Here is a 16,249-nt window from a genome sequence, read left to right as displayed (position 1 = left end):
GAAAGTTCCCATTGTCATTGACCATATCATGGTAAATATTGACTTTCTATTAGGTTTTTAGACAATTGAAGGTATCTCTGATACCACCATTATTAGATGTGTGGAGCCTTTGTTCTAACTAAGATTGCGAGATAAAATACTGTATTTTAATTTGCTAAATATGAAAACCCTAGCTCCAGCCGCTTACTGCAGCGCAGTGGGCTAGTGGGGGGAGAAGGCGCGCTTGGTTTCTAATCAAGACCAGGTGACCATCATTAGGTAAGTTAGTGTCTCTTAACATCAGTCAATGAGAACAGGACAACAGCAGCTTTTTAAGACTTTTGTGAAGATTGAAGAAATTATTAGTGATGTTGTAAGCACAGTTTGAAAAACTATAAATTTCTTTAATTGGGTTTGAGATTTCCTGGGTGAATTAAGGATCATGGTTTTGAGCATTCCCAGTCTCAAAAGTTCATCGGCACATCCAGACAGTGGAATAGTATTCAGTGCTAAAGAGCTGTGAGCTATCAAGCCATGAAAAGACATGGAGGAAACGTAAATGCATATTACTAAGTGAAAGGAGCCAATCTGAAAAGGCTACACACTGTGTGATTCCAACTATATGACATTCTAGAAAAGGCAAAACTATGGAGACAATAAAAAAATCAGTGTCGCCAGGGGTGGGGCCTGGAAAGACACAAATAGGCGGAGCACAGAGGGTTTTTAAGGCAGTGAAAATACTCTGTATGATACTATAAAGATGGATATATGTCATTATACATTTGTCCCAAACCAAAGAATGTACAACACGGAGTGAACCCTAAGGTAAAGTGTGGACTTTGGGTGATGTTCATCGCCAGTAAAAAAAAAAAAAAAAATGTGCCATTCTGGTGAGTGATGTTGATAACGGAGAGGCTATGCGTATGCGGGGACAGAGAGTAAATGGAAAATCTCTGCACCTCCCTCTCAATTTTGTTGTAAACCTAAAACTGCTCTAAAAAAATAAAGGCTTAAAAAAAAAATCATCAACACAGTCTCCCTGAGATTGTATTCCAGGGATAACTGGGCATATTTGGGTGAGGCTGTAAGCCATCCTGAGCGTGTGTACCTCCCCCTCCTGTGTTTGACTTGAACCCCCAACAGGCCTGGTTGAAGCTTTCTGTCCTTGACACTCATTTTTTCTGCCATCCTTTCTTCACCTACCACACCCATCCTTTGCTGGTTAGTGAATCTTTGTGCTGTATTCTGGCTTTGCAATATATAGATGACAAACTTTGGGGACAAGTTTTCTCTTGGGTTATAAACTGGGTGAAAAAAGGGTGAATTCCTTCTTTCTTAAATATTAGCTGTCATACTAAGAAATGAGGATATATGAAAGATTCAGGGAAAATTTAGCAACCTAAATAAGAAATTTACCAAATAGATTGTATTTCATTCACATTTGACTGCCCAATATTATTAGAGTGTTAAAAAAATACACTGAAAAGCTCTGAGGGGGTTGAAGGGAGGATAACATACTAAGGCTTAATATGCATCTTTGTTGCAACTGGTTCCTCCAAGATTAGCTCATTTCTTGCCTTCACACATTTAACTTTTTGTTTATCCTCCTCACAAAATTGTTTTAAATAACAATCCAGGCCTGGTACCCGAAGCCTCCTGTGAGCAGCCTCTCTCTGTCCACATGGAATGACACCGTGGACAGATCCCAGGGGTCGCTCTGCTTGGTTGAATTCATCCCGTGGGGGTCAGTCCAAGAGAGAGCAGATGGCAAGCTCTTCTGAATTTTGAGGAAATGCCAAAGCTGTCTTTACAAGTCTCAAGGCTCTTGCAGATCCTTAGAAACAATGATAAATGTAGGGCGTTCAGCTTGAAAACACTAGAAAACATTCTGGAAATTAACAAACTGCCTTTTGTTAAGGTTTGACTCTGGGTACCCTAAGTATGCAGATTTTGCAATGAATCAATGTAGGATATGTAAAATGAGTCCTGATTTGGCACCCAGAGGTGATAAGTAGTGCCTTTGGCGATTGCTCAGGATCAAGGCCTCAGCCAAATTGTTGCTGGTCTTCTGGAAAATGTAACCAATCTTAAGGCACAACTTTTGTGACCTAACCTTTTTACTGCCTCTTTCCCTCTTAATTTTTCCTACGCTGAATTTCTCTTCATAAAGAAAAAAATAAACAAAAACACAAATCCACACTTTTATATTTTAAAACTGGAGTAAGGCACCTAAGTTATATTTTAGAAAAATGTAGGATGGGAAGGAAGGAAGTAGAGGAAGACTGAGTCTTTCATCAGAGACCACAATTATGTTCCAGAACTTGTAGGAAATTCTGCATGAAGCTAGAGGTAAAACAAAAATAAAATGGCTTTGAATTTGTATCACTACGGGCAGCCCCCCATCTAAGAAGCAATTGGGTAATAAAGGTTTATTCTCTAAGCTGTTGTTCAGAGCTCAGAATTAATTTTTCCATAAAAACACTATAAATGATTGAGCTCACTGATCCGACATGAAAAGTCAATTTAACTCCATAGTGATTGTGAAGGACGGGACTCCTGGTTCTAGTTCAAGCTCAACTAACCACTCTTTACAACATTCCTCTGATGGGAAGACGTATATCAAGTTCCAACTCACAATACCAGGCACATTCCAGGCCCTGCCTATTTCCCTTCTTCTGTTTTGAAATTCTCAGCAAAAACACCAGGGCCTTCCTAACAGAATGAACTAGAGCTCAGGTTTCCTTTCCTCAAACTCTTTCCAGAAGTTATCCCTTGATAGCTGCATAGAAGGAAATGATTGCATCAGTCATTCTTGAGGTCTCTGAATTAGGAGAGAGGGGCATCACCTCCACAGCAAACAGAGTCCATAGATTCAGGCCTCCCCTACTTGGTGGTTCATGTATTAAGGCAGAGAGAATGATAGAAAGGATGCTGACTGTGAGTCACCAAAGTCGAATTTGAATCTTGACTTGACCGTTACCTATGTAACCTTGATTGAGTGACTTCACATGTCTGGGCCTTAGTTTTCAGTTACTTAAGAAAATAAACAAACAAATAGGATGTCAAATTTCTGAGAAAAGTGTTCATAGTTTTCAAGAGAGCGTCAAAGGAATCTATCACCAACACCCCCAAAATTAAGAACCACTGGACAAAATGACTGCTTAATCCTTTTAGCCCTAGTATTTGAAGTTCCAAGCCTGGTGCTGTTTCTCAATGAGGAACTGCCTACTCATGATTTAAGCACCAAGTTCTGGGACCCTCCAAATCAGCTTGTAGCAGCCTTGTCCTCTAAACTAGTTAAACAATAAGCAGAATGACAAATAAAGCTCTTATAAACTTTCTACATGATTTCTCATTCTCTGAAAATCTCTCCTATTATGTTAATCAAAGATTTGTCGTTTCAAATCTTCAGTTTCCAAACTCAGAGTTTACATGGATTGGACTAATTAGATAATTTCTAGGTCTCCACTTCTAGACTTTTTTTTTCATATCTTCAATCAATTCACCTTTCTCCTTCAATTTACTTGACATATTCCTCGCTCCTAAGAGTTTTTGGAATCAAGACAGAGGTTGAAATTCAAGGTCAATCTCATAACTTAGAATCATTTTTTTTCTTTCAGGAAGAGAAGCGTTGGATTGCTTATCCTGTGTGTGGAGTTACCACCTGGTGGGAGGAATCTGTGCCTCGGACTGTCTGGTGGGGGAATACAGAGTGGGAGAGGTACTGAGAGCTGGCCATGGTGTGCCTTCCGCCATTTCTACAGAGGGACGCGAGCTAGTTTCTGCATGTCATTCTGGGCAAAATCAAAAAGTCCTAAAATTCCTACACTCACTGCGGTTCAGGTTTAATATTTTAAAATCTTCTACCATTGCATCATAGAATAATTATGCTACCCTACTGTAGCCTTAATTTTGATCAAAGGAACTGAGACAATTGGAGAGAAATAATGGGGAAATTAAGAAACGAAGGCCTCAGAATTAACTTTACATTCATTGCTTATGACCTTAGAAGATTCAAGTTTAGGTGGTTAAGTTCACACACTCTGCTTCAGAGGCCTGGGGTTTGCTGGTTTGGATCCTGGGCATGGACCTATGCACCATTTATCAAGCCATGCTGTGGCAGGCATCCCACATATAAAGCAGAGGAAGATGGGCATGGATGTTAGCTCAGGGCCAGTCTTCCTCAGCAAAAAGAGGAGGATTAGCAGCAGATGTTAGCTCAGGGCTAATCTTCCTCCCCCCCCCCCCACAAAAAAAAAGAAGATGATTCAGGTCTATAAAGGAATATTATGTCAGAAATAAGAAATATCTTCTCTCTTACCCTTCTACTGTCCAACCTGAAACATCTGAATAATGTCAGAACTACACAGTTCATGTTGGTCTTTCATTTCCTCCACCCCTTCACTGTATTAAGAGAGATATATTTTCATTATTTGCCCAGAAACCATAGATTTTCTCGTCCACTAACTTCTTGATTGCATTTCCAAACTTTAGAAATTAAGTAAATTTCTCCATGGTGAAATTAACACAACCCAGCATATTCACATATGAGTTCTCTTTAAATTCTGAAACAGCCCTCATTCCACTTTGGTGAAATTGAGATTCAGAGAGATTAAATAATTTGCTAAAGATCACATGGGTAGTAAGTAACAGGCTGCGACTGAACCCAGGGGTTCTGACTCCTAATCCGGAATCGGATGAGATAATAACGGCTGTAACAGCTGAGAAAGCACCTTCTCAGCGCCTGAAACATGCCAAGGTGCTCAACAAAGGCAATTTCTGTTCCTTCTTTTTCTATCATACCATTCTCCCAAAGTTCAAAAGTAAAGAAAATTTTTTAAACTATGAAAGTCAATTTAGCATGAGCCAGACAGAACTTGTCCTTGACCAGGTACAGGGCATGAGCCTCAGTTTGTAACCTGAGCTATTCTAGAAACCTGTTCTCCCACTATTGTTACCAGTAGAACTCAGAGGGTAAAGCCCAGCAATGGTTCCATCCAGGTGCAGACAGTCGGTTTTGTCTTTCCCTCTGCACAGTTCAAATGGACCCAGAATAAACCATCTTCCTGTTATCCCCCGCGAGCCTTCTTCCCTTATGGAGACAAGATGGAACCCCCATCTGGGAACTCCAGTGCCTTCTTAATTCCTCAACACTCAAAAAGAATCTCCTGGTTGTTCTTGACAGGGGGAGAAACTTAACTGTGAAAAATGCCATGAGAGCTGCATAGAATGCAAGGGACCTGGCGCCAAGAACTGCACGGTGTGCCCTGCCAACCTGGTGCTGCACATGGATGACGGCCGCTGCCTGCGCTGCTGCAACGCCTCCGATCCCACCGATGCCCAGGAGTGCTGTGACTGCCAGGGCACCATGGGTAAGGGGAGTGGGAGAGCAGCCTGCAGAGGAAGGGTGTGTCCTCAGGAAGCTGATGGGAGCATGGAGGGAGGAAGATGGAAAGTTCTGGAGAATCAATAGAGTTACCTCTTTATTGAGTGCCTGCTGTGTGCCTACTGTACTTGAAACTTTCTGTCCATCATCTCATAAATTAGATATTATTAATCCAGTTTTACAGATGAGGAGACTGAGACTCAAAGCGTTTGATTAGTCTGCCCGAGTCCCTACCATTGTTGAGAGGCTCATCTGTAATTAGATTGGGGGTCCTTTGCACTGCAAACCCCCCATTCTTTCTACTGCTATGCTTCCTCCAAAATTAGAGCTCAAGAAGGTCTAGAATTTTGTCTTTATAAAGTTACTTTATTCCTTTTTTAATTCTTCCCTCCCGTGAAAAAAGGAAAAACAATAAACTATCAAAGAAGTTGATGCCAATATCGTCTTGATTCTGTTGAAGAATCATTCTGTGTCAGTCAGCCCAAAGCTGTGCTTCCCTTTAGAGACTCAAGGCATTTTAGAAATAAAGTTTCCTTGAAGGCTAAGAAGAAACAAAACTTCTTCTACCAATTTTTTGTCCCCCAACTATTTCCACCCCCAGCCCCATCCGTGTGGGTACTTGGTCCTCATTGGCCACAACCTTAAAAAGATCCCAAATGGAGTGATTCCTTACAGAAAGAAAAAATAAATTTTTAAAATGCACTTTCTAGTCCAGAAGCAGATCATTTCCTTGGGGTTCAGACATGGCCTGACAAACAAAGACACCATACTCATGGGAGCCTGTCCATTGATAAGTGAAGTAAATCTCAGACACCTAACTGTTTCTGTTTTATTTTTTTATCAGCCTTTTCAACTAAATTCTAGATATCATCTTCCCCAAAACTAATTATTTCTTTCTTTCAGCATTCCCACCCCTGCAAGCAGCTGATTTTCCCAGCTCATCCTATACATCCACCTTCAGGGTCTAAAATATCCATGCTGTGTCAGCTAAGAATCATAACCCTCATTACATGGATGGCTTTAAATGAAACCAGAAGTGTGTACATGTTGGGTATAGAGTTTTGCAAGCCTGTTACCACTAAGAACTATTTAGTCAGCTTTTCTTGGCCTTCTGTGGCTCATAAAGATCCACCTGGACAACTCTGCCAAAGTCTAAATACTCTTGATTACCTCCTCATTCTCTCGTGAGACACTTGTCTCTTCAAAGAAGCCAGATCGCGGAGGCTAACTCTGACTCTGCAGACCTAAGACTGGAGAATAGTAAGGCATGATTGAATATGGCACCCTAGTAATTGGAACAACCTCCAAAGTTCTTTTCTTGACTCTCCTGCCTTGGGCGGTATTCATCTCCAAGTACCACATACAGATGGCTTATCCATCCCTCTGGTGCTTTAATATTTCCTCCAGGGAAAAATTCTGTGCTGATATTATTAATGATAAAAGCAATAATGATAATGCTGTTATTTTAGAAGAGGAAATTCTGCTTGATGGGCAAAATCCCATAAGAACGAAAGTTATGATAAAACAGAAAACTTGTTTATCACAGCAAAAAGAGACAGAGCTACATATCGGTGATGAATGAGATGTAATTGGCCAATATCTTTTTTTTAATGTATTTTTTATTGTGGTAACATTGGTTTACAACACTATATAAACTTCAGGTGTACATCATCACATCTTGATTTCATCCAATATCTAATAAGCAAAAATAATTGGCCCTAAAATAACTGGCAGCAATATTCTATCCATTACGCTAGTATGTATAATGTACCCAGAATCTCTCATAAAAGAATCCTGGGGACCAGACCCAGGTGGTTCTAAAAATATTTATGGAAAACTTAATATGTATTTCAACATGTACATCCAACATAACCTGCTAGTTTTTCTCTCTAGTTCTTTTATACTCTCTTTCACATTCCCGTTTGGTAAGTTAAAGAAGAGAAAAAAAAAATTAAGTAACTTATCCAAATCATACCAACTGAATAAATGAGGGAGAAGTAAGAAAAATGAGCTCTTCACTGAAGTTATGGTTTAATCCTTTCTTCTGTGATACTGTTTTGGTTACTCCATGTTCTCAACTAAGGCATCAAAACAGAGGCTGATGGGGGCCGGCCCAGCCCCGTGGCCGAGTGGTTAAGTTCGTGCGCTCCGCTGCAGATGGCCCAGTGTTTCGTTGGTTCAAATCTTGGGCGCAGACATGGCACTGCTCACTGAGCCACGCTGAGGCAGTGTCCCACATGCCACAACTAGAAGGACCCACAACTAAGAATATACAACTATGTACCGGGGGGCTTTGGGGAGAAAAAGGAAAAAAAAATAAAATCTTAAAAAAAACCCCAAGAGGCTGATGAATGACAGTGGGCAGAGCCCTCAACCTCAGAAATCTTAAGTTTGATAGAAGAAATCCCTTGTCACTCAACTTGGTTGTCAGAATTTAAAGGTGGTGCTTCTCCTCCTACCAGATTAGAGCCACAGAATGCCAAGAAGTCAAAAAACAGCTGTCACAGTGTTTTGCCTTAATGTCTCCAGACTGCAGTGTGGAGTAAGGATTCCTGGGTTCACATTCTGATTGCTCCACAAACAAGCTCTTACCTTTGACAATGTAACAATTCACTTCCTCTCTGTGGTCCTCGGTTTCCTCAACTGTCAAGAAACAGATTGACTTAAGTTATTTCTATAGCAATGAGTCAATGGTCTTATAAATAATCTGCTCCTGCGCATGAACAGTGGGATAATCATGTTGGACCAGGTTTAAAGGTAGCTGGGGAGAGGACTCAATCTTAAAAAAAATCAGAATTGAAACAGAAAGTAGAGCATTTAGTAACAACTGAAACATGGCCCTAGATGGAGTATCTTTCTGAGGCAGGAAATAGAAGAATCTATTGGTAAGGTCGGACACTTGGTGACTGACCCATGAGGCATGGGGATGAGGGGGTTCGCGTTGGATCTCAAACCGACCTTCCTCCTAGAAGGGTTTGTTGGTATCATCTGACACAGACTGGGACTCTCACGGGGTGCACTTCTGTAGAGTGGTGTGCTCTCTAAGGAAATCAGAGACAGTGATTCCACCATTTTAGGTTTAAAAGATAAAGTTCTTTATCTCAGAAACTAATTGTCTGCATTCCATTTCTTCTCCCCACCCTTCTCCTCTGCCTTCTTCCTTTGGGTCATCTTCCAACAGACGAGTGTATCCTTCGAGCAAGTGAGATAGGGCCTGCAGCTGAACGTTCCAAGACAGCCCTGTTCATCACCTCCTCCATTATGCTGGTGCTTCTGTTCGGGGCAGCTGTGATGGTGTGGAGGAAATCACGGGGCCGAGTCCAGCGAGCAGAAAAGGTCCGCTATGAAAAACTGGCTGACCCTAGCAAGTCTTACTCCTCCTATAAGAGCAGCCCTCGCGAGAGCACCAGCTTCGAAGAGGATCAAGTGATTGAGTACAGGGACCGGGACTATGATGAGGATGACGATGATGACATTGTCTACATGGGCCAAGATGGCACTGTCTACCGGAAGTTTAAGTATGGGCTGCTGAATGATGATGATGACGATGAGCTGGAATACGATGATGAGAGCTACTCCTACCAGTAAACAGAGGCCACCCTCCTCCTCCCCAACCTCATTCCACGCACAGGCACATGTGTGAGCATTACAGTTTTGGGTTTTATCCCCACACACCAGGGTGACGTCTGGGTGTTTGTATTCGTCTTCTTAACCATGAGTCCAACTAGAGTATATAAGAATGCTAAAATATTTTGTTCTTCTTTTGGGTGGCTAAACTCAATTAACCATAATTGTTCAACTGTTATTGAGGAACAAGGATAAAATTCAGAGGGATTTTCCTCAAAACAATATGTCAAGACAGAAAACACAGGAAGTGAAAAAAGTGAGATTTGTACAAACTTTTACATGATCAAAAAAACAAAGGAAATGGACCTAGAGAAATTCTGTTTCTCAGCTGCATTGTGGAGATTTTTGCTACCTTCTGGAATTCTGATATTTCTGTAAATGATTTTGAGGGGTTGACGAGATGAAGGAGTTGTTTGTCCGAGGGGATTTTTCTCCCCTTTTGGCTCTCTTTAGGCAGAGATTGGTTCTATAAAGAGCAACCAAAGAAGGTTCTCCTCCTCATGCTGTTTATCAATTGACTCCAGACCGCCCCTAGTGAGCAGAAGAGACCACCCCTGCTGAGGCTGGTCACGACCCACTTAGAGATGAGGAAAGAAAAGGAGCCATGTGTTCACTGGGCTTTGGCTCTCCTGCAGTAATCCAGAGTCATCATGATTCTAGGGAAAGAACAAGCTCAGGCAGGAGGTAGGCAGCAGCAAGCCCAGTAGGAACAAAAAAAATCACTGTTTCCAAGAATTGCAGCATTACACCCTCATGATTTTCTAAGAGCATTTCTGGTTGGAAACATCATCAAAGACACCAAGAAAGAAAAGAAAAACGACAGTGTTAACCTAACATAAAATGGGATAAAACGACGAAAACTTCATCCATTCTAAAAAAAGACTTTAGCTACTAAATCAAAGAGCTTTCATCAACAGCCCATCACAGAACTGTGGGCTCTCCATAGAAAGAGTTGGAATGGAGTCTAACATGGAAAATCCCAAGGTCCTGCTCACAGCTCAATCCAGCTGCCGACCAGCACTCTTTATCTGTGTGATCCTTGTTTCTAGACATCCAGGCCTTCCCTTTTTCCACACTCTGTCAAATACACTCTTGGATTTGTGCACCTGGGACAATTTTTCTGCAGATACTACAGAGAGAGGGGCTCTTGCTGTGTGAAATTACCTAAGGAGGGTTTTGCCGATTTCCTTGTCAAAGCAGAAGTGATAGGCAGCAATGGAGTGGACCAGCAGAAAGTGACATTTTCACATGATGATGATGATCATAAAAAAATTTATTGCACACCTACTGTGTTCCAGGTACTGAGCTAAATAATTCATTTTAAAAAATCACTCTTACTACCACCATAACTTCATGAGGTTGGCACAATTATTACCCAATTTTTATCAGAAACCCGAGGCTTATGAGAGGTTAAGTACCTAGCTCAGGATCACAGAAAACTAATCAAGATTCAAGGAAAAAGAATGACCTTAAAGCACATCTTCTTAATAACTATGCTCACTACCTAAAGTGGAAAAAGAAGCATCCTAAATCTAACAAAATCATGTCTATAATTTTATTTTATGATATGGCAACTGTCTTATCTTTACCGAGTTTGTGCATTTTCTTTCTTTTATTTAAAAAAACAGAATCTATCACTGACGCAGGAGATCTCTGTAAAGAAGTGTTCAGTTTATTGAAGGCCTCACTGTTTCTTTAGGGGAAAGCTTGTAAAACAAAGGTTGGCAAACTTTCTCTGGAAAAGGCCAGATAGTAAATACTTCAGGCTTTGCACAACTACTCAACTCTGCCGTTGTGGCGTGAACTCAGCCAAACCATAACAAACGGGTGGGCTGTGCGCCAATAAAACTATTTATGGACACCCAAATTTGGATTTAAGGTAATATTCACATATTATAAAATATTATTCTTCTTTTGATTTTTTTCTCCAATCGCTTAAAAATGTAAAAACCATTCTTAGCTCAGGGCAGTACAAAAATAGTGATGGGCCAGATTTGGCCAACAGACTGTGGTTTGCCGACCTTATCTTAAAAAAAATTCCTAAGAGACAATGTGTACCACACACGCATATGATATGCTCCCCAAGTTTTTTACCATTTAAAGTCATCTCTTCAAAATCTATTTGAAGTCCTGATAGTTCCCTTTCAATTCTTAGAAATAAATAAAAATACGTGTAAGATAGTCATTATATCAATGGCTGCCTTCTGGATTTTTCATCTTTTGCTGTGTAATTACTGAGTATAGCCTATGGAAAGAAGTAATTTTGTTTATACTGTGTTATTCATCTTCCTTGATCATTCTAAAGCTCTGATAGACGTTTGATTTTCTTTGTGTAGCCTGGAAATCACTTTTCAAGAAAAATCTGTGTTTATGATACACAAAGATTAAATGAGGTCAAAATGACCTTGAATACTAAGAAAAATTGTGTTGCTATTACTCTATGTGGGCCTGAAAGGAAGGCTCCTACTGTGTATGGGTACAATTGGACATCTTTCCATCTTTGTTCTTAGATGTTATTCTCAGACTTCTTTTGAATGCTATGGTAACAACTGTCTAAATAGATAAATATGTGATTGGAAAACAAAGTCATTTTTTTGGTTTTTTCTTTGTAAATAACTTGGAAATATTAAGAGAATCCCTGTATATTGGAAATACAACAAAAGGCTGGGCAACAGGTTGGAAGGTTCTAGATCATAAAAAACAATTTTAAAATTCAAAATAAGATTAAATGAAAATCGGATAATTTTATGAGGGCTTGCATGTTAATAGACTGTTTCTGAGCACTTACGTGCTTAGTGAGAAGCCACCGTACGACAAGGGACAGATGGGCAGTGAGGTTCCCTGACCGGGAATCAAATCCTGGCCAGGGCGGTGAGAGCTGCAAACCTTAACCACTAGGCCACCAGGGTTAGGTCCTTGGTGGATCTGAATAGTTACAGCTTCCCAATGAATTGTTATATATTTGAATCCTTCAAACTAGACCAGAGAGAAAATCTAGGCTGTTCTAAGGTTTAAAGTTTGTTTTACCAAATTTCTCAAAAGAAGTGAAGGAAGAACCTGCCTGCCAGGAAAGGACGTCATAGGTGCAGCATCTAGTCAGGTCAAGCTCCTGTCCCTCCTCAGGAACATTCGCTGCCTGGCTAGTGATACTGGAGAGGGTATGCCTGGCTCCAGGCCTTGCAGAGAAGCCGGGGCGAGGGGTCCCTGGGGGAGGCAGGCCATGTGCTGGCAGGATCTGGGTGGCTCCTGGCTTGGCTTTGAGCAGGCTCTGATCTCGGGACCCCAGGGGAAAGGGCTGGGGACACACATCCAGGCTCAGAGGGGACTGCAGAGCCAGTGCCCAGGTTGGGTGAGCTCTGGGGATGGGGCTTCCCAGTCCTGAACTATTCCGGCATGGTGGCCCCATCTGATGCCAAACAGCTGCAACCACAGCAGCAAGTCACAGAAGCTAGAAAGTTCCACTGGGCTGGCCTATGGGGCCTCTGCTTTGCCCTTTGATGCCATCTCTTCATGCACTGGGCTTGCATGTGCCCCTGGTGCCCTTTCTCTGTGACATGTTCCAAAGAGATGTCACAAGCTCCAGGCTGAACAGGGCAGTACCTGTTTGACCTCCAGAAGAGCTGGAAGCTATGGAGACGCTCTCCAGTTTCAGCCTCCATTCTGGGGATTGTTTGGCGCACAATAGGCTCTATATGGGCAATTTCCTTTCTAAATTTTGTCCCCTTCCCACTGCTGTCCCCCAACCTGGCCCTCGCCTGCTGGTTTCCCCTGCCCACGATGCTGCCCCACCTGGTCAGGCACACCGCCCTGGTCACAGGCTGTTCCACTGGGATCCTGTGCCTTTACCAGCTGGCTTTTACATCACACCCGTGAGGAAGTATCCAATCCCAGATGCCATGTGCTCCTCTCTGGGGATCCTCCCCTTGGTGAACTGGAGGGACTCCCCAAAGAAGCCCGTGCTGTCCGCTGTCATTCCATGATGTTCAGACACACAAGAACCATACAGATCCCTCCTCCAGGGTGCAAATTTACTCTCCTCCCTTCCACCTGAGCAGGTAGTCAAGGCTATGAAGCCGGTACCATCCAGTCACCTCAACCTTCCTTGCCCAAAGGAGACTGAGGTGAAGGTACCAGAAAAAGGATGGCAAAGGAGGAGGATCAAGTAGAGACCAAAGGACAGGGCGATGGGCACAGAGTCCCCACAGCAGTGGGGATGTACCATTGACATCTAGTCCTCTGGAGACCAATGGAATCCTCACTTCCCTTGAGTGCAGTCCTGGGCCTCTGGACCTCCATCCCAAGCACCCAGAAGTCAGTTTGAGTGAGAAAGCCCAGATGTCTCTGATAATCACCTCCCGGGAAAGCCACATCGTCGCCACCTCACACAGCCCTGCTGGAGATGCCCTGCCTCTGTGGAAGCCTGATCCAGATGCAGTGGTGCGCTCTGCCCCCACCCCGTGCTGCTCCCTGCTGCCCGAGAGGTCACCAAAGGAAGTGCTGGGTGCAGACCGTGGGCCCAGCTCTCCAGGCTCACTGACGTCCGGGAAGGAGATGCAGGATGAAAGCCTGCAGACATCCCATCAAGGAGCTCTTGTCCACCGGGATCTCCCAGCAGTAGGCCCTGCAAACGGAGAATCACCGTGCCACTTGTGCTGCCCCTGACACTGCTGCTGCTGTGGGGCCAAGGTGAGCTGCCCCCGCCTCCTCAGCTTCCTTGCACAGCTGTTGCCAAAAACCCGGGCAGCTTGGAGAGGAACACTGAGTGTCAGCGGAACAAGATCTTGGAGGATCAAACGGGGTCATGGCAGACCGCAGGGCCACTCAGCCTACCCCTCCCTTCTCCCCTCCTGCCTTGGAGACTGCAACCTCCCTGCCCCTGGTCACCCACACTTTACAGGTCTCTCCTCCTCCCACTGACTTGGCTGACCTATCTGCCCCCCAAGCCTGTCTATCCGTCTACCTTCTCTAACTCCACCCCAAATACTGATCAGGAAACAAGATACACAGTCCCAAACTCTCCTCCTGTTCCTGCTGATTCTCTTCCTCTCTTTAGATCCAGTCCTAGGGAATTCCACTTCATGAGAATGGAGGTCCTTTTCATTCATCAGAGCTACAGCGGCTTCTATTTCTAGCCTCCCCACATCTTCTAGCACCTCATCCTTCTCCTTCCAGCCACCTTCCTGCCAAAAAGAATCCCTGACACCTATGTGTGTAGCTTTCCCTCCTTTTTTCATACCCACTCATCTTCCAGTCCCTTCCACCAAGAGCCCTGTGTTCACCGGCCAGCCCATACCTCCTGTGGCAGTCGCTTCCACCATCACAGCCATGGCATCTGCAGGTCTGACCTCTCAGCCTACTTTAGATCCTGGTGTCACTGACTTGAACACCACTCCCCATTCCCAGGCTGGCATTTTCAGGTCTCCGGACTCCAGTGTGAGATCTCTCCCATTTTCCCAAGTTCATTGCCGTGTGGAGCAGAGGCACCTGCAAAGGGACCGGTCTCCATCAGCCCACCTTCATTGATGGTCCTCTTCCCCACCCCAATTTTTAACTATCCCTTTGGCCCCCAAACTGCCCCTCAGCCCACATGTGGGACCCCTGATGGGCAGCAGCAGAAAGCCCCTCTCCCCAGCGTTCCTGTTTTCACCACCCACCCCTCATGGCTCCTGCAGGCCCCCACTCTCCAGAAGGCAGCACCTCTGCAAACCTCAAGGCTGCCCCTGACACCGATGCTCTGGATCCCACTTCTCCTTCCCAGGCTGTCACCTTCCAGTCTCCCCCTATCTCCAGGGAGAAGCACTGCCCATTTTACGTGGCAATTCCTGGTTCTGAGAACTTACCACTCAGGGGCAGCACTGCCTCGGCCCATGTCTCCACCCGTTTACCCGCTCAGTCAGTCAGCAGACAGACTGCAACTTCTAACCTTCTCTTTGACCCAGGAATCACCGCTCAGCCCACATTTGAGGACTGTGATGGGCAACAGACTAACAACCCTTTCCTGCTGGGAAAACTGGTAGACCTGGCTCAAGCTGTAGGTCTAACCTGTCCTGCAGCCTGGCCACCCAGAGGCAGCATAAGGACATCAGGTTTTGCAGTTTGACATTGCCAGGCTCTGCATTTGACACCACTGTCAACAGCTTAAATCCAAGCACCTGGGGCCACCTGTCCAGAATTCAGCTGGTATTACGGGTGGGGACAACATCATTCCCATGACTGGAAGACCTGGTATTCCCACCTTCCATCAGTACAGTTGAGGCCCACAGGGCAAACCACAGGTGTTGCAGTCAGAGAGAATAACATCTCACTTGCGATAGAAGGCTCCTGTGTCACCACCTGCCATCAGAACACTTGGAGCCCATGTACCGAGAGCACAGGTAGGGTGATGGGGGACACCACTGTTCATGCTGTAACTGGATACTCTTACGGTCCCTTGTCCATACAGAAAAGCCACAGCACCACATGAACAAAGCGCAGGTGGGGTGTTGGGGGACAGCACCAAACGTTTTTAGAGAGAAACCTTTACTCTCAGTTAAAACACCTGCTTCCCCGCCAACGCCCCATCAGGGTCCCCCCTGACTTTGGAGGAGCCAGCACAGTGTTTGGAGGCTCCTGGTCAGAGCAGCTCAGGGCATAGCAAGTGGTAGCCTCGCCTCTGGCGCACCATCATCAACCTGCCAGGGCCTCATAGGAGCCACCGACCAATTCCTTTCTTCTGTCACGGAGCTCAACAAACAAAGAGCACATCTTCCTCTGCAAACCGTGTGTGACCAGGAAAGGACTTTGCTCCATTGGAAAGAGGCTCAGCCCCTTTAAGCGAAACTGAACCTGCTCTCTTCCCTCAGCAGCCAGAGGACCACACCTCACGGGTGTATGCGTGGTGTGTGTGTGCACATGTAGTGTGGGGTGTGTGTGGAGAGGTTATGCATGTGTGTGTGTAGGGGTGTGTGTTGTGTGGGTGTGTGTGGAGTATGTGTGTTGGAGGGTGAGGGGCTAGGAGCCCAGTTCAGAACTGCCCCAGACTTGAGAAGCTCCAGCGTGGAGAACAGAAGAGAGCTGCATGTAGCACCAACTGTGTCATCCTCGGCTTGACCGTTGACGTGGCCGACCCAGGCTCTGGGCCAGTTTTCTCCAGTGTGGGTGCTGACAGGTTGCCCACCGCTGCTCACAGGAGCTTTCTCTCCCCCTCCCCATTTGCCTCAATGGGCTCTTACCTTCCCCAGATTATGTACATATATATGTGTGTATATATATATATAT

At 44.4% G+C, this 16,249-nt stretch overlaps 1 protein-coding gene across 2 annotated transcripts in view; it reads left to right on the top strand.

Annotated features, from left to right (window-relative positions):
- The window catches only part of PCSK5 (proprotein convertase subtilisin/kexin type 5), a 444,775-nt gene extending 433,206 nt beyond the window's left edge, over positions 1–11,569 (top strand). For both annotated transcript variants that reach the window (XM_070495324.1, XM_044767585.2), the window contains 3 exons: positions 3,600–3,700; positions 5,165–5,351; positions 8,547–11,569. In XM_070495324.1, coding sequence (XP_070351425.1) covers positions 3,600–3,700; positions 5,165–5,351; positions 8,547–8,953 — 695 coding nt within the window. In that variant the 3' untranslated portion in view covers positions 8,954–11,569. The remainder of the gene's footprint in view (positions 1–3,599; positions 3,701–5,164; positions 5,352–8,546) is intronic.
- Positions 11,570–16,249: the final 4,680 nt, after the last annotated feature.

This window comes from Equus asinus, chromosome 23 (genome assembly GCF_041296235.1).
Source record: "Equus asinus isolate D_3611 breed Donkey chromosome 23, EquAss-T2T_v2, whole genome shotgun sequence".
Taxonomy (NCBI): Eukaryota; Metazoa; Chordata; class Mammalia; order Perissodactyla; family Equidae; genus Equus; species Equus asinus.
The sequence above is the reverse complement of the archived record's forward strand: the minus strand, read 5'-3'. Positions and strand labels throughout refer to the sequence as shown.